Source organism: Pogonomyrmex barbatus, unplaced genomic scaffold (assembly GCF_055798465.1).
Source record: "Pogonomyrmex barbatus isolate J1 unplaced genomic scaffold, ASM5579846v1 scaffold3, whole genome shotgun sequence".
NCBI classification, from domain to species: domain Eukaryota; kingdom Metazoa; phylum Arthropoda; class Insecta; order Hymenoptera; family Formicidae; genus Pogonomyrmex; species Pogonomyrmex barbatus.
Window position 1 is genome coordinate 328,866 of NW_028297127.1, and position 22,157 is coordinate 351,022.

At 30.9% G+C, this 22,157-nt stretch overlaps 3 protein-coding genes across 11 annotated transcripts in view; 1 reads left to right on the forward strand and 2 right to left on the reverse strand.

Annotated features, from left to right (window-relative positions):
- Positions 1 to 5,597: 5,597 nt before the first annotated feature.
- On the forward strand, positions 5,598 to 10,909 carry ash2 (set1/Ash2 histone methyltransferase complex subunit ASH2). The gene is made up of 11 exons (XM_011636392.3): positions 5,598 to 5,712; positions 6,269 to 6,415; positions 6,480 to 6,658; positions 6,741 to 6,913; positions 7,082 to 7,256; positions 8,011 to 8,219; positions 8,474 to 8,651; positions 9,324 to 9,468; positions 9,760 to 9,895; positions 10,026 to 10,277; positions 10,659 to 10,909. Exons 1-11 carry the CDS (start codon positions 5,690 to 5,692, stop codon positions 10,761 to 10,763), a joined length of 1,722 nt encoding a protein of 573 aa, XP_011634694.2. The 5' UTR covers positions 5,598 to 5,689; the 3' UTR covers positions 10,764 to 10,909.
- LOC105425562 (bolA-like protein DDB_G0274169) lies at positions 10,901 to 14,180 on the reverse strand. Of its 3 annotated transcripts, XM_089079384.1 has the most exons (5): positions 13,653 to 14,180; positions 12,501 to 12,724; positions 11,710 to 11,778; positions 11,516 to 11,573; positions 10,901 to 11,074 (listed from the first exon to the last, which is right to left on the reverse strand). In XM_089079384.1, coding segments are annotated over exons 1-5 (393 nt in total). In that variant the 5' UTR covers positions 13,693 to 14,180; the 3' UTR covers positions 10,901 to 11,072. The 3 variants fall into 3 exon arrangements, with proteins under 3 accessions (XP_088935510.1, XP_088935509.1, XP_011634697.1); XM_089079383.1 differs by lacking the exon at positions 10,901 to 11,074 and having other exon boundaries at positions 11,391 to 11,573; positions 13,653 to 14,161; XM_011636395.3 differs by lacking the exon at positions 10,901 to 11,074 and having other exon boundaries at positions 11,391 to 11,573; positions 12,501 to 12,715; positions 13,653 to 14,127.
- A 386-nt stretch (positions 14,181 to 14,566) lies between these two features.
- Positions 14,567 to 22,157, reverse strand: part of LOC105425564 (uncharacterized) — a 74,102-nt gene continuing 66,511 nt past the window's right edge. For all 7 annotated transcript variants that reach the window (XM_089079378.1, XM_089079376.1, XM_089079375.1 and 4 more), the window contains 2 exons: positions 21,109 to 21,424; positions 14,567 to 17,925 (listed from right to left, as the gene is read on the reverse strand). In XM_089079378.1, the coding sequence (XP_088935504.1) occupies positions 17,758 to 17,925; positions 21,109 to 21,424 (484 nt within the window). In that variant the 3' untranslated portion in view covers positions 14,567 to 17,757. The remainder of the gene's footprint in view (positions 17,926 to 21,108; positions 21,425 to 22,157) is intronic.

Genomic DNA, 22,157 nt, shown 5'->3' on the forward strand with positions numbered 1-22,157 from the left:
TGATACTTTATAAAACTCGTAGTAAAAAATTTTTAAATATTTATAGGCTATAAATAAAAAAATGTTTAATGTTTGCAAAATTCTAATAAAATATCTAAGTACTCGTGATCAGTTTGAATAAAACGCTTTCCATAAAAATGCTACAAAGCGGATCTGAGAAATGTCGGTGGCGGTCCAACCACAAAACCAGACCTGGTATTTTATTCGGAAAAAAGCGCACGATGAATTCAGAACGGCGAGTCGAGTCGTTATGGTCTATCATTATGCGTGTTAACACGATTTTGGGCTTTCCACGGCCGGTCCCTTTGGGCCTTTTTGGGCTCGGCCAACATGGTTTGTTACGCCCATCGAAGAATGACCTTGGGTTATCACGGCGCAGAGGCTGTGAAAGAAGAATAAAGAAATCTACAATGAGAGAGAGACAGGTAGTTAAGCTTCGGCTTCCTTTGATGGAGTTCGTTCTCTCACCGTTTTCTTTTCCTTTCAGAAACAAAAGTGTTAATTATGCGTTTTGTACATGATACACGATTTTCTTTCCGATGAGCGGTATTCGCACGTGCGTGTGCGATATCTCTTTTCAATATTTAATCCAATATTTAATCCAATATTGGATCATCGAAAAATGAGAAAATTTTTAATAATTGCAATTAATAATAATTGGGATGTACACACACAAGTCAAGTACACATACGTGTACGTATATAATGTGCGCGCGCGCGCGCGCATACACACACACACACACACACGCGCGCGCGCGCGCACTCACACGCACACACACACACACACACACACCATTTAAAATTATTATCTGTCATCTGTAAATAAAGTTTTACTAGCGTAATATAAGTCTAAAAGTGAACTGTAAGTGCACTTACCGCCATAATGAATGGGAACTGACGGAGGCAAAAGAATGGAAGAGGTTGAGACGGCGGCGAACCATCAAAGAGAATTGTAATTAGTCGCGCATGTACCGCATGCCCAACCGGAGCACCAGTTTTTAGTCTATCACAGATGCGGGAATGTCTGCTTTTTGCTTACTATTTCCACCTCAAAACCATCCTCTTTGATATACATCTTGGGAGCGTCGTGCAAAGCGTCTTTCTAATTGAGATTCATTTCTGCGAAGATTAGAACACGAAACAACGAAAAATTTTCAGAAAGCATACTTTATACGTCATTGATTTTAATTTATTTTATTAAATACTTTTTTATGCGCGTAAAAATATTGATTGTAAGATATTAAAATTTACAATATTACTAAATGTGCGAAATTGCTTCATCGCTGAAATGTTAACAATTATTTTAAATATAATTTCATTAATTATTTACTTTAGCTCGGATCGCTCGGATCTTAATTTTGTTGTAAGTTATAGATTGATTAACTTTTTCTAATGATTTCATTGACAGTTTCATATAATTCTTGAGATATAAATAATGATAATGAATAAATTTATATAAATGTTGAAAGTTTCATTTCCCATTTTTAAATTAATCGATATTTTTGATCTCGATATATATTTTGTCATTGTATTGTGATTTTATAATGACTATATAATGAACGTAATGCAATTAATTTCTATAATACTTTTTCATGAAAAATAAAATAGATGAACATTAAATTACTATAATATAAATTATATTTTAAAATTATTTTAATAATAAAACTTAGTTATAATATCAAAGAAAATATCAATATCAATACATCAATTAAAATAATAATAAAATAAACTATTTTCAAATGTTAGAAAGTGTGGAAGTAAAACTTTTTTCCTTGTATTCTCATTCCTAAAAAAAATCTATCTATCTAATTTAAATTAACTCTTAATCTTATTTTAACATAAATAATCACTGTAATCTCTTAATTATATTAAACATCAACTTGATTATAATTGTTGATTATAACTTAAATTTGCAAATTATTACTTTGTCGAATTAATCCATCTATTTTTTTCGCGCGATCTTTCTCGATCAATTCTTTCTTCATACATCAATTTAAATGCAATTCACTGACATAAATTTAAAAGAAATCATTTACCCAATAAAATTATATACTCATACGTTCTAGGTATTCTAGGTATTCCATCGCGCGTTGAATCCATCACGAGAGAGATGGAATACATTTGGTGATGTTGAGGGAGCGAAGAAAACGAAATTACATCGGTACAATTCCCGAGTCATTTACGTATCTGTCGGATATGTAAATGGTGCGGGAAAGTCTCTCATTACTCCGATAATAACCTATAATAACGTAAATTTAATGCGTGGCTTTAAGTACAGGCTATAGGCAATCGTTCATTGCCTTCGGCAAGTTTAATGAATTTTCTTTCGTTTTTCACTTTTTTGCTTCGTTTTCTTCTTTAACTCTTTTTAACTCAGATATCATATCTGTAGTATAGAAAAATTATTAATATTTGGTGTTTAATTTAGGTCGTTTTGACTTTGGCTAAAAAGCCAAGAAGCAATTGAATTTTCTCTCGTGTATATATATGCACGCGCGCGCACGCACGTGATATGTACATGGTGTGTGTGTGTGTGTGTGTGTGTGTGTATGTGTGCGCGCGCGTGTGTGTGCGTGTGTGTGCGTTGTATTGATAAAAAAATTTCTAATGTTAAATGTATTTATTAAAATATTATATTCTTGAGTTAAAGTATTATTTTGTAAATTTATAAAATTTACATTTATTAATTTATTTATATAATTAATTATATATATATATATATAATGATATAATATTTATGTAATTAATATTTCAAACAACAGAAGATCAAAGAAAGTATTACTCGGTGGACTTGATCTTAAACATCTAATAATCATTTATAGAATTTATATTTGTAAATTCGCAACAATTAAACTTCTTACATAGTCTTTTTATCCTTTTATAAACATGTATTTCTCTTTTACATATTCCAAAAATATATATTTATGGTACCAATATATTCTATTTTGATTGATCGACACAAATCATGATTTTACATTCTAGATAACGGCATCATTCACCATACTGGCAAGTTTAGCATGAAATCGTGTGGCGTAAAAGGGCTGCACAGAATCACACCTTTGAGATATGTGAACGACAAACCCTTCATTACTCGAGCAAGATGTAAAAGAGAATGAAGCGCTTTAGGCTAGTCTTGAGATGCTCTTCATATATATTATGCTTTATACGTACATTATACCATATGAATTATATGAAAAATTACAGCTCGTAATTCTATTCTAGCTTCTATCTGGAAGATTTAATCTCTCTTCATATTGAGATATCTAATCCTTTAATAATAAATATTTTTTATATTAAAATAGAATTTTGAATAAATAAATTTCCATAAAATTTTAAAAGTTAGATTGGGACTGGGAACTTTGGATCGCTTTGGACACAGGATTCTCTTGGAACTCATTGAGAAGAGAGCTATTTATAAAACAAATTAATAATTAAAAATTATTAATTTATTCTACAAAAGATCTCTTCTCAGTGAGTTTCAAGAGATGTCCAAAACGTTCCCAGGATGTTTCTCGGATAAAATATGTTATATTGATATTATTCTACAAATAAAACGTTAAAAATTTGCAAGCGTTTGAAATTTTTTATTTCTAGATATAATTTAAATAAAAAACTTTTATTCAATTTCGACTTCTTCGTGAAATTCTAAAATTTTAGATTATTTTTTATCTTCCACAGTTTTTGCAATTTCATCGCAGGACAATGATGAGACTCTCTAGAAATTGATCTTTTTTCCTTGGTCGAAACATTTTATTGGCACAGATCGAAACGTAGAGTATTATAAGTCGAAAAATTCCGAGTGCAAAAAGTGTTCGGCTCCATTCGGTCTCGTTCGTCATCGATTCGTTACGGGCGGCAAGTTTTGCGAAACTCAACTCGGGTCAGGATGTAGCATAAGAACTTGCAAAACTGTACAATCATGAATTCTTAAAAATATAAAATATAAAACAAAAATTAAGAAAAAAGATTATAAAATGAAATTAATTAGTTTTATAAACAGTGGAAATAATTATAAAAAAACGTAGAGTTCTTAATTTAAAAATAGAGAAGATTAAATTATAGTATATATATATATATATATATATATATAAAACAACTCACATTTTAAATATTCGCATATACATGTTTTACAAAAGTAATTAAAAATATTGTAATAATTAAATTTCGTTTCTCCGAAATAAATGGTCCACATTATTATTTTTTTTCAGTGTCAATTGCGAAAATACGCAATAACAATTAGAAATTCTTATTTTAAAAAATTTAAAATTATCTTGATACGATCTCAACACTATTATTCAAGATTCCTATTTCTTATTTACTTTTCTAAATACCGAATGTATTTATTAATTTAAAACCAAATAAATTCGCCCATAACAATTTTTCCAAAAAATATGTTGCTTTCCAAATTCATTGGATGAGAAATTTAAAATAAGTCTACAAATATTAAGTTGAATTTAACATTTCCGTAATACCGCATTAATAAAAATTTAAGCCTTATAAACATAAACATAAAGGTACATAATACATTAATCACAAAATTATATCGCAAAATTATTTCAATATTCAACAATTTTATTTATATGAATTTCTGATCTGTGTTGTTGGTTTACAAAGGGAAGAAAAAGAATGATAGATGTTGCGTGAGTTGAGAGTTACTAATGGTGACCGCAATATCTCCAAGAAGTTGAGCGTCACTACGGATCATTATGTGATGGCGCGAGACCGCAGGGGTAGGGCAGACGAGTCCATCGAACAAACCGAATCTCCCCTTCACGGCTTAAAAAGGTCAGCTGAAGCTGCCGCACTCGTCTGTCTTGTCTTCGATCTTCCACTTTCTTCTCTTCTTATCCATTCCCCCCTTCCCAATGTTCCTCCTTGTATCCTTCTACCTTACGTCGCCCTTTCGTTCCGGCCGCCGCCATTCTCGGCCGTTATTATCGATAAATTTTATTTCTCTCGCTTGCGTTCCATGAAATTATAAAGTTTCGACGGTGGCAGGATCGATTTTCTTCATTAGGAAACTCTAAAAGTACGTCTCGCTCCTCCGTCCACTGTAGAAGGAATTGTGATCTTCCTTATCCGGCAACAATCCGAGTTCGATTGAGTCGCGATTGCGGATCTTGTGAGTATCAATCGCGTAGTCATAATTAAATGTGAAATTTGAAAATACATAGGGAGATATGAGATACTCTATAAAATTGCTTGGTGATATCGCAAAGTATCAATAGATACTGTCTCTCGCCAAGTGCGCGCGTCAGCATCTCACGAGAGCGAGTGTTTTTTTTTTTTTTTTTTTTTTTAAACGGAAATTGATCAGTTGGGAGTACCTGATATTATCAAATTTCAAAAAGGACTGAATTGATCAAATTTTTAGTGTGTTTAATTGATAGTTTGGATTCAAATTGCATCAGAAAAATAGGATGTTAAGTTTTGACTAGTTTTGGATTAAAGATCTCGGATCTAAGTTAATCAAAATATCTTTTTTAGGAGCATCTCCTAGAAACTCCCTCTACAAGCTTATGCGCCGTCTCTCTATATTATTGTATCTATGGACAAAAGAGTGACTGATGGTAAGACAATAATTACTTTTACCGACATGTATCGCTAAACGGATGATAATCGATTTTTAAGAAAATTGTAGACAGTTTCGAAGTGTCGGGAGGAGTGAGGTGTGTGTAGCCTGTAAAATAATGGCAGAAGAAAAAAATGACAGGTAGCGAATATTTATCATCGATAAATCAGTTGTTATGTGTTTCTTCATGTATACTTTACACATGTGTATCTGATTTTTGTCATTTATGCGTACTATATTGAGTATCAGTGATTGAGGTTATATTTTCACCGTTCTGCTTTAATTGTTGACAAACAATTAGAAAAAGAATTGATATTTTGAGATTCAAGAATTCGAAATGAAAAATGGAATTAATATGTAAATAATTAACAATTTCTTAATTTTTTTTTATATCGGTAATGGAAAAGTTAAAAGTCTAACAATGTCAGAATCTTTAATAGTAGTATAAATATTTCAAAAAGTTCTATATAAATTTAAAAAAGTAAACCTTAGGAGACTAAAAAGATTTAAAGAATTTAAGTTAATGAATTTAATGACTTGAAAATTAAAAAAAATTAAATTGAATGATTATAAATGATAGAATTATCATAATTATGATAGGTCTACTACTTGCAATTATTCAATTTCTTTTTTCTTATATTGATTACACACACATACATACATGCGATAAAGTACTAATTAAAAATAAATAATTTAGTCCAACTGATAAGCCAGAACAGATAGATATTACTGAAGAAAAGAAGGTAAAGCCTGATGACAAGGCTAAGCAAAAACTTAAACAGGATGAAGCAATGGAAAAAAACAACATACAAAGTAACAACAATGAGAGTGGCAATTGTTATTGGTAATTATCTGTAATTAACTTTTACTGCCTGTTTCATATTGTGATTATGGAATTTACTTTGCAGTGGCAAGGAAAGGAACCTGAATATTGTTGAGTTACTTTGTGCTAGTTGTTCTCGTTGGTTCCATGAGTCCTGTATTGGATATCAATTGGGAAAGCTTGTACCATTCATGATGAATTATGTATTTGTTTGTAAAAACTGTTCACCAACTGGTCTAGAAAGCTTTAAAAAAAATCAAGCACGTGAGTATCAATTATAATATCAATTTAAGATTTTCCAACTACCCAGTTATCTATTATGTTTTGCACATTGATCATTTTTCAGCATTTCCTCAGATGTGTGTGACGGCAATCGCAAACCTGCTGCAAATGTGCCAAAAAGAGAATGAGCAGAAGACTCTTTTCCATAAAGATAGAGACATCATACCATTTATCGATTGTCATTGGGAGAGCATGACCACGATGCCTCGCAGAGCCACTCAATCCTGGCATGCTACGGTACTTAATGTTCTTTCATTGTTAATTACACTGGACTATGTTTGACAACAGTGATACAGGATTTTCTCACTTTGGCATTGTAATCAAATAAAATTGCAACGATAAATGATCAGATTTCACAATTCTTGTCTTATCTCTTATCTCTGATAAATTCTTAATCTTTTCTAGATTCACAGAGCTTTACTTAAAGACATTGGAACACTATTTACGATAGATGAGACTTCGTCTGAAGGTCAGCTGTTCGGACTGGCGAGTTCTGAACTCACATCAATTAAACCGAATTACGAAGCAATGATCAAGAATGGTCACCTCCGAGCGACAGAGATGGGCATACAGCATGTTGGTATGTATCTATCACTTTGATTATTGTCAATTTCACAAGAATTTTATTAGTTTTATTAACTTGAAACTATATTAACTTTTCTATCAAAAATCTGTGGAAGAAACTAACACGCTCGAAAAAATTTTAATGGAAGGTTTATATCCCTTTTTTGCATTCAAAGGAATGTAACACAAAATTCGTAATCGTGCCATGTATCTTAAATTTTGCGCTAGATATCCACGCGCGCAATCACACACATGGACACACACACGCCCATTTAAATCCTATGTATTTTAGAATTAAAATTTTTGATCATGTCGCTAATTAAAGCTTCAATTTCCAAATTTTTTCGACGTAGTATAACTAGAACGAGTTTTGTGATCATAACTACATATATGTACATCTGTCATTCCTTATCTTATCACAAGCGCAATCGTCAACTCGCTATCAGGAAACTACTCGAGTTTAAATCATTACAGAAATCGAATAAACCTCTTAATAAACTTTGCTCTAAGACATTTCGCTATAAGACCGCAACGTTCGATATTGCTAATCATGTCATTTATATATCCATACAAGGAATTTATTATTGTAAGATTTAATGAATTTAAAGAAAAATTAATTATCCATTTTGTTCCATATATTTCGAATTGAATTTATTAAAATGAAATGACGACTAAAAAAGAGGAAGGATTAAGAACAATGGTTGGAGAGCGGGAAATATTGCGAATGAAATAAATAGTAATATATTAAAATATCATAATGGAACATTCAGTACCACTTAGCGGAGGATTGCGAGGACGTAACGCCAAACGAAAGTTGCCGGGCGAAGCTACAGGCACAGGTTCTGGAAAAAAAGGCAGAGGATCTGACATGACGACTCCCAAACTGCCGGCTCATGGTTATCCACTCGAGCATCCCTTCAATAAGGATGGCTACAGATATATTTTGGCAGAGCCCGATCCTCATGCTCCTTTCCGACAGGTATATCGTATAGTATCGCTTCCAACTACCGATTCTTCTAATAATTATTATACAAGTTACATATTACATATAGTTATATGTAAGCACTCTGTTAATTTTCCCTTCTTGCAATTTCTATTTTATTTTATTTTGACAAAGTTTCTGTGTTAAAATAACAGAAAAGAACGGGCAAGTAGTTTCTATGTGCTAATTAAAAAGTTACAATTATGAACTTTAGTCAACAATGCTTTAAACGATTTTTTTAAACTCGCCAGGAATTCGATGAAAGCAGCGATTGGGCTGGTAAACCTATACCTGGATGGCTTTATCGAGCTCTTAGTCCAAGCACGGTTTTGCTTGCATTGCATGATCGTGCGCCACAGCTCAAGGTTGCTGAAGATAGGCTGGCAGTTACCGGAGAAAAAGGATATTGTATGATCAGAGCCACGCACAGTACGTGAGAATAATGTTTCTATCAATTTGTTAAGATAGTAATGTCTTTTTTTCTTTCTGATTCAGAGACAAAATATTAAATTTTGTCCGCGATTGTATATTGACATTATGCATAAAATTATATATTATTTTATAAAATTATGATAGTGCTATAAGTTATAAAGTTATAATATAAAAATAATAGTCTAATACTGTCATATACAGAATGTCTATCTATACGAGCATCCAAAGAAATCCAAATATTTTCGCCATTTCACATAATAAAAGGAACATTACTTGTAAAAATTATATGATTTGTAAAGGGAATATTTTTATTAAAAAAATTTATCTTATATAAGTGGAGGCGCTCAGATGATAATTCTAATGCAATTTTTCTCTTTTATAAAAAATTTTATTTTGTTCAGATGAAATTTTATTGATTTCGTTCAATTCATAAAAATAAAATTTAATTTTATTCAAATAAAAAAATTCTTATTTGTCTCTATATTTTGTTATTTTCAATGTATGTTTTAGCAATATTTCCATTATTTTATCTGTCATATTTCATGCATTTAGAATGTATATTAATATATATTGATACTAATATAATATATATTGATAATATATATTGATTGATGAAAGAAAAAGATACTTTATAGGGATATTTTAATTACATCTGTGGATAAATTGTAGGTGTGAGTAGAGGCACTTGGTATTGGGAAGCCACTATTGAAGAGATGCCAGAAGGATCTGCAACGAGACTTGGATGGGGACAAGAATATGCAAACTTGCAAGCTCCATTGGGCTATGATAAGTTCGGTTACTCATGGAGATCCAGGTATCTTAGCCGTGAAAAAATCTTATTAATTATTAATTAGTTCTTTATATATTAGAGATTTCATCTTTTTTATATTATTTATTTTGAAATGTATAATATATAAAATATATAGCAATAGAGGTAATATCAATTTGTTAAAGAACGTTACCAATTTAAAAAAATTCTTGTATTATTCTTTTGTAATTTGTTAGAATAATTTTTCTGTTAGTCTTTTTATATAATACAGAAAATATTGTATCTTGTCGAATTAAAATATTCGTTTATAGAAAAAAAGAAAAACTTAATTTTTAGAAAAGGTACGCGATTCCACGAAAGCCGTGGCAAACATTATAGTGACGGTTACGGCGAGGGTGATACTTTGGGTTTCCTCATAATTCTTCCGGATACACACGATGCATCGCATATTCCGAATACTTATAAAGATAGAGTGAGTATAATAAATAAAAAAATATTAAGTTATATAATTTTAAATATTATTTTTGAATTTAATTTAAAAATAAACTCATTTTAAAAATATATCTAAAAAATTATTTTGTATTTTCCGATTTGTGAATTAGCCCTTAGTGAAGTTCAAAAGCCACTTATATTATGAAGAGAAGGATCAAGTGCAAGAAGCTTTGAAAGCTCTACGGCCCTTGAAAGGTAGCAAGATTATATATTACAAGAATGGAGTCAATCAAGGCGATGCTTTCATAGATATCAATAAGGGTGCCTATTATCCTGGAATCTCGTTATATAAAAGCGCGATGGTATCTGTAAATTTCGGACCGAATTTTAAATATCAACCAACAGATATTACATTCAGAGGTGTAAGTAAACTTAAGTTTCTTACGTTTAATGATGCTACTTTATAATTGTAAACCAAATAACTTTTCTTATAGTCAAACATAGCTAAAAATATTAAAATAATTATAGTATTAAAATATCAAAATAATTCAACATTTTACACACACATACACACACACGCGCGCGCGCGCGCGCGCGACACACACACACCATATATTTAAAATTAGATTAAAATAATTTATATATATATATATATATATATATAAATTATCTAATCATCTAATTATCTAATTTTAAATTTTACAAGAACATAAGTTTTTTTATATTTATTATTATAATAATTTAATATATATGTATATTGAATATTCTTATTGATAATTAATAAAGCCATATAATTACTATAGATGCACGAAAAAGCAGAAGAGGCAATAGCTGAGCAGTCAATGGCGGATATACTTTACCTCACTGAGAACGAAGGCAAATTAAGACTGGACACATTCGTGTTATGACATTAAAGCATCTTTTTATTTTTGTCATTTTTGTTGTACATTTTTGTTGTACATGCAGCTGCTATTTGCAGGGATTGCAGAGATTGGCACAACAATATGTGGCCTAATCAAAGTGAGGAAAAAAAAATAAATCGTATAGGATTTTATATTTGTACTTTTTATTTGTAGTATTTAATTTGTGTATTTACTTAAAATTCTCATTTTTTTGGCACAGGAAAGTAAATGCAAAGAAGAGAAAAAAACATTTGAACCAATTATTTACAACATAATTTTTCGCATTATATGCTTTGTTATATTGTCAAACCAAAATCCTGCAATTAAAGAAATACAATTGAAAAGATAATTCTAATGATATTTTGAAAAAATGAGTCCTAAGTTAAAGTTAAGAAAATAATATTCAAATTCAGACAATATCCTGAACTTTTAAATATTTTAATATTTGATTTCTAATATGATTTATGATTTTAATATTATGATTCAAATATTTGAATTGTATTAAATTCTACATTTCAATTTTGAAATTAAAAGGCTTTTTAATTTCATTATTTTGATTTTGTTTGGTTTATAAATGACATAATTACAATGACAATTACATAAATACTGATCTCATTTAATAAAAGAACAAGATTATTTATAGTCACGGTATATGTTTATGTGATAATTATATAAATTATTTTTACATAGCTTATATTATTATCTTCATATAATTAATTGTTAAATTATAATATGTTACTTTTTGAAACCACCCTTACAAGCAGGACTTGCAGCCACCGTTTTATCGCTTGTTTTCCATTGCTCTGGTGTTTTCGCCTTGAACACATTATGATAATATATATAAAAATGATATTTTTCATTTAACTCATTTATCTTGAATTTAAAAAAATAGAACGCAATTTTTTCACTCTAATAGCAAAAAACTAGTTGATAAATAATAAACATTACTTACTACTATTGATAGAGCATGTAAACCTCCTTCAAATTCCGCTTGCAATAACTGGTTTATCATCCGATGTCGCTAAATTAATAATTGATTCAAATGTTTTTTTTTATTTTATGTATGAAATAATATCTAGTCTTTAATCTTATGGTTATTTAATATTTATAGATGAGAATAATTATTTTCTATTATTTTATTTGCTTTGAATATAATATTATTACTTTTCATATAATTTCTTTTAACATAATTTATGTAAATTTTATTTAACAATCAAAATAATTTTTTATTTGAAGTAAAATATTTAATAATGCAAACAAAAAAATTTCCATCTTTGAAATTAGAAGTGTTTCGTGTAAATTTTCAAATACTAAAAACAAATCTATCAAATTTATATATTATATCTCTGAATTTTAAAAATAATAAATTTTAAAATTTAAGGAAGCATATGAAAGAGCATTCAAATATATGTAAAAAAGTGCATAGTGCATATTTTTTTTTATATATTTTATTGCATAATAAAGTATATAATTAACCATTTATAACTAAATAAAAAAGCTATAAACATATAAATATTGTTATGTTTGTATAACATAAATATTGTATCCGAAAATTTGAGTTTAATTGTTTCTTACTTTCAGAATGTTTACTTACAATTTTCATTTTTTATCAGACATAATCAAGTTAAGTGTGATCAGATTTATTAGTATCTAAAAATTTACATAAAACAGTTTTGTTTCAAGGGCATAAAAAAATTGTTTGCAGAGTAATATAAATAAAAAATGCTAGAAATTGAGAAATACCTTGATTAATGGTTGCTGCTCAAATATCTCTGACACAATCACTACCTTAAAGTGTGTCTCAGAGTTTTTGGGTACATTATGCATATAGGACTCATTAATGACATCGCAATGTAGAGGTTTCAGTACAGCCTCCAACTTCTTTCTGATTGAACTCTCTATGGGCTTGTTCAACACTTCACAACTGCTCATGTCTTGCTGATGAAACGTGCTATAATCTATTATTACTTTTTACTTGATTAACATTTATATTTATCATTTTTATATGGATAATATGTACTAAATAAAAACTTTTAGAATAAAATATTTGAATGCTAAATCTTCCAAGAAAATGAAATAAGTATCAGTTATATGTTGATTGTTATAACAGAATATTGAAATAGTAAAAATTATAAATACCAATTTGAAAGTGACAGCAAAAAGGCATATCTTGAATATAAAAGGAATATCTATACAAAGTTTCTTTTTCAAAAAAAAAAGTTAAAAATAAGTCAAGTTTAGTCAAGTGCATCCTTTATAACTCTTATAATTATTTTCTGTGCAAAAAGTCTATTTTATAAAAAAAAAAATTTCATATAGAAAATAAAGTGTTTTATCATTCGTATAAGAGGGGAGTATATACAAGTTTTGTAATATTATTTTAATATGCTCATACACATGTTACAATAACTGCTATAGACTACTACAACAATAAAATAATACAATGGTAGAATAATGATAAATGTTTGTGACAAAATATAGATACTTAAAATTATAAATATATGTAACTTCAAAATTATATGAAGGAAGTCACAGGGAATTAATGAACTTTTGTCTATATATGTATTTTAATGTGTGAAACATATGATAATGAAAATCGTCATACGATATGTGAAGAAAGCAATAACAATTAAAAGTGACATTTTTAAGGTTAGAAAATCTTTACGCTGTCTTCGAATATAACACATTTTTATATTAGTAATTATAATCACTGTTTTGATTACTCCGTCGTAAATGTAATACACGAATTACAAGTAAGATATATGTACAATAATAATAAAGATACAAATTATTATTGTGCAAATTTAACTTTGGTTAATTCAGCTAAATTGACTTTTCATCTTAATCTCATTTTAAATTGTAAAAAATGTGAAACAATCGACTTTAAATACTCACTTTTTCTAAATATTAACTTTATCAATCTTGCTTTATGCATTTATTCACACCTGTAATACACCTGTAATAGAACTAGTCTCTTGTAAAGTCACAATATCAGAATCAAACTCCCTGTTATTCACCTTCCCAATCGCCGCTTTTGATGAATTCTCGCGCGCGCGACTCGTGGTTGATTAGTTTAGTAAAAATGTTTTTTTAGGAGGCAATTTTTTTTACTAGGCAATTTCTAGAAATTTTTTATTTGATTGTACTAATTAGTGTCAGTAACATCATTGTCATCACATACGACAATCAGAATCAATCGTTCTGATCATTTAAATTCGGATCATTTAAAGAATTCATATATTTTTCATCGAATGGTGTAATTATATCACAAGAATTTTTAACATTTACTTTAAGATTCAAATAAAAAAAATTCGAATTGTATATTCGAAAAATTGAATAATTCAATTTCGAATAGTTAAAGCACTTCGAACAATTCGAACTTATGCAATGATCATCTGTAATGTCAATTCATTATGTTCGAAATTCAGATAAATAGTAGTCAGATGGTAAAAAATATTGAAATTATTTGTATGTTCTATGTATTGAAAATAAAAGGACAGTTTTAAAAGAATTTTTCTTTTTTTTTAATTTCACGCATACTCTATTGATTTGATGAGTCCAAACAGTTCAAAATTTTTTATTTAAATATGTGTAGGAACAATAGATTTTTGTATAATTATGCATTTTATATATTTCAAGACATAGAATTAGAGCTATATAAAAAAAAGTTTCCAAAAAATTTCTAAAAAATTGATGAAACCTTAATATCAAATATTTATGCTCTGTTTTCATGCCGCACATCATCAAAGATAGGGGAATGGGAATAAATCGTAGAATTAAATACTATTGTAGTCAAAAAATAGGTAAAATTCTTTTCATTTGTAATATCTTTTTGCTTCTTTATTTCATGTCTTTATTGTTGGGGAGAGAAAGCTGCGCCGCTTAATTTTTTTTCTCATTATTACAACTATAACATTTCAACGAAATATTAATCGAACGAGTGACTAGGTGACGGGAGATGCGTCTCTCCCGTCCTGATATTTGTTATTATTTACAGAAGAAACGGACAAAAAGAACAAAAAACGGTTTGCTGTACATTGTACAAATTAGGTCTCTATGATACATTCATGTTTAGGAGGACATCCATAACACGACATGTGACAGGTTGATTCTTTTTGTTCTTTGTATGCGCGAAGCAATTAAATCAACTACAATTAATTATATAAACAAAAAGATACAATTCTACACAAAAATTTGATCGCTGAGTGTAAGCGCACCGAAGATCATGCATTTTAATACATTATCGCAGACATAATGTTGAAACTGATCTTGTGCGATGATCTATGTGAAAGCAGTGTCCTGAATTTGAATACAATAATAATATCAATTTCATTTAAGTTTAAATTTCTTTATGTAATACAATTTCGCGATAATACGCCAATTTATGATAATATATATTCACATTAATGTCGACATCACCGATAATTGATAGCATCACCTGAATTGATATGCGTTTTTTTTTTTTTTTTTAACTTAAATTGCAACGTAACCAGGTGATATATTCAATTATTCATAAGTTTTGCATGAGTCAAATTTTATCCTTTTATCCTTTACTATTTTCTTTTTTTCCTCAACGCTTAACAAAGTACTCATAGATTGTCATAAAGTTATATAATAATATATCGTGAGGAATCACATATTTTGATATATAAAAATTACAAATTCTTTTCTTATCCTTTTTCTGAATGATATTCAAAAGATTGAAATCGCAAATCAATAAAACAAGTCGAGATAAATCCGTCGCGAGGAATATTGCTGGTTACGCCCTTAAAAGTAATTCTGAAGATCGACACGGTTCACTCATTATATTCTATTTACATTTTACAATACTATACCGAGGATCACGATCTTCAGGATTTCTGGTCACTCGCAAAGTACTGCTAACGTCCACAGAATTTATATAGTGTGAAGATAAAAATCTATTACGTGAAATGATGAAAAACGATTAGAATAACTGAGTAATCATTTTTATATTCCAAATTATTGTTATTAAAGTTGCATAAATAAATTTAAGTAATTTGCAATAATTCCTGAATTCATTACATACAAATTTTCAATCAATTTCTGACACTAAAAATGATTTAATCACATTTTCTTACACGTTTCTTTGGTAGAAATAAAATTTTGCCTTTAAACATGTCCTAAAAATTGAATAATTTTAATAAAATCTGCAGAACTTCTCCGATGACCGAATGTCATCTACGTCGATTTCTTTAAATAATTAATTAATCACTGACGCAAGAAGCTCTTTTTACAGTGTATCACATCACTTAACCCTTTAATGATTTGATAATTAGTACATCAAATATATGATAATGTTTGATTTATAAGTGAAATTAAATCATACATTAAAATTCTCGTTTGTCAAAAAATATTCCAGCTATTGTGTGTCATAATTCTTAACAATTTTTAAATAAATTGTATCGAATATTACCACGTATTTAATTAAATAAGTAATTAAATATTTGTATATAATCATCATCATAAATACTTTTCAAAATTTTCTTTAAGAGAATGTGACATGACTTTAAAAAAAAAAAAAAAATAATAATCGTAATACTTTACAATAGTTTATTTGTTGAATATACATTAAATAGCAGTCAAAGGGTTAAGTGAAATATCACGTCAGTGCTACAATAAAGCTGACTCAATATGAGCCGTCGTAATAGTTCGATAATTTTAAATTGGTCTATTTTATTGTTTCGAGGCGCCGCATTTCGTTTTGACGACGGGAGGCCCTTTCAGATTCTCAAAATTCTGGAACCTCCTTCAGACCTGAGGATTTTTAGGAACACCGAAGTCCATTCATTGATTAAATCATACATCCCGCGGACTTTTGTCCAAAAGAGATCACTACATCTTATTTACACAAGTCGATGCCGACGGCCTCGAAAACCAATTACGGGAGCGAGATAACAGGCGATCGATTTTATTCGTACAAAGCAAACCGAGAGTCAACTGTCCGAAAAGAAAAACGTCACATACGAAACGTGTATAAAGCTAAAGTGGAAGTTTGCATTATAGTTCCATAAGAATTACTTTAAATACAAAGTTATACATTCAAACAGGACTTTTTCAAATCATGTCATCCGATCTACTTTAGCTTCAAACGACATTTTATATATTTATAGTTTGACAAGGTACAGATTGTCGCCAGTTTTGTTGTACTATCTTGCTGCTGGAGAGTAGTACGATGACACACACAGCAGCTGCGAGTTTTCCCATTTTCTTCCGCTATACGACTAGTTTGCACTTTAATAGGAAAATGCGTATACGCTGTTTTTCTTTCTTAATAAATAATACTTAAAGTTGTGAATTTCCCAGAATCAGAATCGCGACTTTCAACTCCGTCGAGGCTGTAAATCCCGAGTTCAACCCGAGTTGACTAAAAGCGAACTTTTGAGAAATCCTGAAAGCTTGCCGAATCATCGATCGCACGCCACTCGTACCTTCCGTAAGTTCAGCCGACGCGCTAATACTAGTTAACTACCCGAAGTACGGCGATCTGTCAGCTATCGATTAATTGCGCATAATATGTATATACGCAGAAGCTACGAGGTAACTCGCTTTGTCGCACCCATATATCGCGGTTTCTTCGCGGTATCAGTCTCATGAAAAGGCGCTTATGGAATAAAAGAAGGCACTTGATTGCGTCCTCTTCAGGCACTTTCTGATATGTCGACTATTGCCAGACTATTGGCTCCCCGTATACCTGCATCCTTCCCCAAACTTTCTTTCACAGTCTCTTCATATTCTTCCCATCAAATTTCTTTTCCATCCTCCATTGCTTGTCTTTATTAGCTGTCATTCATCTTTATATTCTAGCAACTTATGTAGCGATAAAACTATGTTTTTCTCTTCTCTTTTTAACTTTTTGACTAGAGCCTCTTTTTACTTTTTACTACTGTAGTCCTCTTCGTATTTTTATCCATCTTTTATTAATAAAATTTTAGAGACTCTTCTTTTGAATTTTCAGGCTCTCAGGACGGACTTTTGGCCATCAATAGACGTAAATAGTCTTCAGCTGATCTTTCAGTTCGGGGGGAATGGCACAGGTATCTGTTTCTGCTTTCCGCTTCACCAGTCGACGCCAGCGTCCACCGAGGTTTTTGCGGAAGCCCTTTGCAAATCCAGGCCGATCTGATGGTAATGCGTGTACAAGGGTATCCTGCAACATCAGAAAGGCTCTATTTTATTTCACACTGTTAATCTATACATAAATAAATTATGTAGTTGCATATGAGATATGCAAAAATATCATTCATAATCTACTCAAATAGCACGCAAGATATTTCAAAATCTTCAGAATACTTAAGATGTCATAAGGAATGTTTTTAAAATATATCCTAAGTACATCTATAGGATAATCTTAGTATGTTCCGTGCTACTTAGACATAATATATAATATAAGTAAAATAATTATGTTTAAGAAAAAAAAAAAAAAAAACACACATTTTTCTATTAAGATCTAAAACTAGATCTTAAACTGGATGTCATATTTTTTCGCAAATTTTGAGTCTTTAATATCGATTATTTTTATCGTTAATTATAACACTAGATTAAAATCCCCAGATCAAAATTCAAGGCTTTCCGCTTAAAATTGATCGAGAAAAATGAGACTTGTAAAATATGATCTTTCGATAATTCTTCCATTCGCTTGTCGCCTATAGAGATCGAACATTTCTCACTGTAAAACAAACAATATTTTAGAGAGAGAATAAGTTCTTCTCTTAAAGTTCGCCACGAATTCGCTAGAATCGCTCGAATCCGATGTCCCGCTAATAGCGCAGACGGAGGAACGACTCGACAACAGCTGCACACTGCTATTCGGAGCCCGGCTGGTAAGCGACGGTAGGTAAACGCCCACCGGCGCTAAATTTAGCATCGAAAGCTGCACCCATTTCGCTGATATATTTACATACATTCTCTACTTACATTCTGTAGCTTTATTATATCTCACGATATAATTTTATAACGACAAATTTAGGGAAACTGCGGACTGTAAAATTAATCTGCGATCATCGTGGGAAAAATTAATCTGCGATCATCGTGGGAATTTCGTGTTAGCTCATTAGTATTCATTTATTATTAATGAATTACAAATATATATTATTAATAATTATTTTCACTCATACGTCTGATGCCGTAATGACATCAATGACGATTAACAGAAACAAATATATCGTATTATATCGATTTAAAAACCTATCGAATCGATCGTCGTAAAATTATTAGAAATTACTATTTCGAGCGATCTAAATAAAATTACTTTTCTAATTCCCTTTTTCTAAATAAAGAAATTAATTTTCCTAATTGTCAATTCTTCACGCGAGCTTCCCTTCTATCGCAAGATAAGATCGATAAATTACATCGTGACCTAATCGTAGATGAGAACAATTTTTTTAATAAAAAATTTTAATGTTCCATTATTTTTTACATAATAACATCGAATCAAAGGAATCAATTAAAAAAAAATAAAATAAATAAATAAATAAGGTCATTCTATTCGTCCCGATCGAATCTACTTCTTCACGTTAGGTTGGAGCGGTAAAAGGCGCAGTGCAGCTGTAGCCAATCAACGATCGCGACTCGAATGGCGGGAATAATCGATCATCCGCGAAGTAGTATAAAACTGCGATGGCCGCAGGTCACTGTCCCGACTATCGATTGATGAAACGGTCTTTTATATTTTCCTTGCTAGGAAAGACGGAAATCGAATAATTATGATTATAAGGGATTGTTGATACTTCTTTTGATAAAGTTCTTTTCGATCGAATTGTGGAAGAACAAAGAACATAATAAAAGAAACTGTATTTTAGATTTTATTATTGTGAGAATCTCCAATGTGAGAATATTATATTTCGATTTCTTAAATAGAACTGTTTAATTTTAGAAAGGAATATAATTATCTCTATAAATCCAAAAAAAGAAAATTATCGAGCATTTAAATTTAAAATCCTATCTGCCGATCCTAATGCCATCTATTATATTCTGTTTTTTAAATTCATCTCGGTTTATCGCATTGATTTGTAAATAGTTGAGCTTGTTTTATTACGTTACAGTGTCCTAATATATGTTATATCCTATTTCTTACTTCAGCTCAATTTACTTTATTTAAATTTTAAATATAATTATTTTTTTTAATTTAATATCAAAGCTTGAAATTGGAATTGTCAATAAAGACAACGTGTTATGTCCAGTGAAGAATGAAGAAAGAAAGCCGCAAGACTCATTATTGCACGTTTTTTGTCTGGTGAAAAACATCATCCCTACGGCTGTATCTATCGCTTTCTACCCACGAATCTTTTTTCGGATGTCTCCGGTCAATATATCGCGCGTCCTCGAGTCATTGGACAACGTAGCAGGGGTAAACCGGTAAAATCTGGTAATACTGGCTCCACCAAGCCGGTTAGTCAGTTAGAATTGTGACGGTTAGATAAATCAACCGATAGATCGCGAGGAATGATCAAGAGCGAAGTTAGTGCCATTGACTTAAGTTAATTTCATTTTATCCATTTTATCGAACAAGGATCCAAAAAAGTTAAAGAGATTTCCATATTAGATACTGTCTGATCACGGATACGCAACATAAACAAAAAATCTAAACATTCCACAACATTATTTTTGCATCTCTTATATTTTCGTAAATAAAATAATCAATTTTGCAATAATTACACCAAAGTTAGAACCGATAAAATTTCAGTATTTTTTATATGTAGGGATTTTCATTTGTGTTTATTTTATATTATATTAAAATTTAAAGGAGAGTTTGATTTAGATTAAGAATCTATAATTGTACCATAAAAATTATAAAATGCATTCTAAATCTCTATGTGGATAATTAAGATTAAGAAAAAATTTGTTTCTTGGTCATTTTGTTTCTTCTTTTTTAAAATATTGCGAAAATGAATTGAGAGTATAGAAGATTTTGAACATAATAAAATATATATATAATATATATATATATATATATATATACTATTATATAAACATCTGATAAATTAAATATCTAGGAGAGAAAAAAAATTACAATATAACGCATCGGAACAAAATATTCTACATTACGATATGAATTTTCCAATGTGTTTCCAAATTTCTTTGTATTTCTTCAAAAGCACACAAACATCACTATTACAAGGGCGAAAGATGTAAAAAGAGGAGAATAAATAATTTTATTCTGTTCCGGTGTCGAAACTGTACTCCTTCCTCTCTCGTAGAAAGCCTATTTCTTCTATCTTCTATCGATAAAAAAATGTGATTCTTAATCTCGGAAACAAGAGGGTTGAGAATCTTGAAACGTCAATATATATATATATATACAAAATACAAAATATACAAGGTGTACACCAACCTGATCGTTGTACAACGCGTACTGCGCCGGCGGCATGTGGGGGGGCGGGTACGGGGGCGGGAATTGCCACGCAAACGAATCGACTGGATTGGAGGACGGCGTCACCGTCGTCGTCGCAGCGAATATATGCTCGTCGCAAACGCTGTTGCCGAGGTCGGTCGACATGGTGGTCGTGGACATTTGCGTGCAGCAACCGTCTGGATGCGTCGCCGGGGTCCCGATCGTCGCGGGTGACGTTGCCGTCTGCACCACCGTTGCCACCTCAGGATGCACCGCACTCGCGCTCGAATGATGGTCCTCGCGCTTCCGCAGCTTGCTGCGGACAAGACGAATCGCAATCATGGTCCCGTTGCTCCCAACCATCTTTCTGCACTTATAGTACAGTCTCGCGAATGTCTCTCTTTTCACGACCGCGTTCCCGGAACTCGGAGGCTTGCCGACAGCGGAATTCCTTGAGTTCTCCAGGATATAAGCTATTTCTGAGCTCGGAGTCAAAGTTTAAAGAGATTCCGAATTCCGAGAGGATTTAGAGGATTTTCTCACAAGCTCTCGAGTCAGAAAATTCGCAAATTTATGAGGTAGCCAGGATTCGAAATCGAAAAAACTTTTCAACTTCGCTCGGATATCTTGGAGCCCTGAAATTCCGGTTGCTCCAAGTTACGCAAATCGATACGGTTCCACGGAATGCAGCGACGTACGTTCTATTTTCGACTTCTGTCAAGGATTCCGACTATCAAGACGCTCCGGATTTCCCTCGAGCGACTCGGGAATTCTAAAAAGATGAGAAAAAAAGATGAATGTGCTCTTCTCTCTTTCAGTCTGTGTCTCTTTCTCTCTCACACGTTTACGTTACACGCGGAGCTATCGTGCCGTCATGAAATCAGCCGTCTTCCTTCACGTTGAGAAACGATTTCTCCGATTCTTTTCGATATTCATTCTTCTTCTAGCGTTACCCGATTGAATATTAGTAGTTCGGAATAGACCAACGCTTTATAATCTTTTTATTATCTCTCTCGAGATAAATGCGGACGTCTTTAAAATCTCTTTCT

Bases quoted from the DNA above. Each gene is read 5' to 3' on its own strand.
- ash2 (XM_011636392.3), top strand. From the start codon at position 5,690: ATGGCAGAAGAAAAAAATGACAG. The intron at 7,257-8,010 runs GTATGTATCTAT...TGGAACATTCAG, and splicing joins GATGGGCATACAGCATGTTG to TACCACTTAGCGGAGGATTG. The intron at 8,220-8,473 runs GTATATCGTATA...TAAACTCGCCAG, and splicing joins CTCATGCTCCTTTCCGACAG to GAATTCGATGAAAGCAGCGA.
- LOC105425562 (XM_089079383.1), bottom strand. From the start codon at position 13,692: ATGCATAAAGCAAGATTGATAAAGTTAATATTTAGAAAAA. The intron at 11,779-12,500 runs GTATTTCTCAAT...TTATTAATTTAG, and splicing joins AGCAGCAACCATTAATCAAG to CGACATCGGATGATAAACCA. The intron at 11,574-11,709 runs GTAAGTAATGTT...AATGTGTTCAAG, and splicing joins TACATGCTCTATCAATAGTA to GCGAAAACACCAGAGCAATG.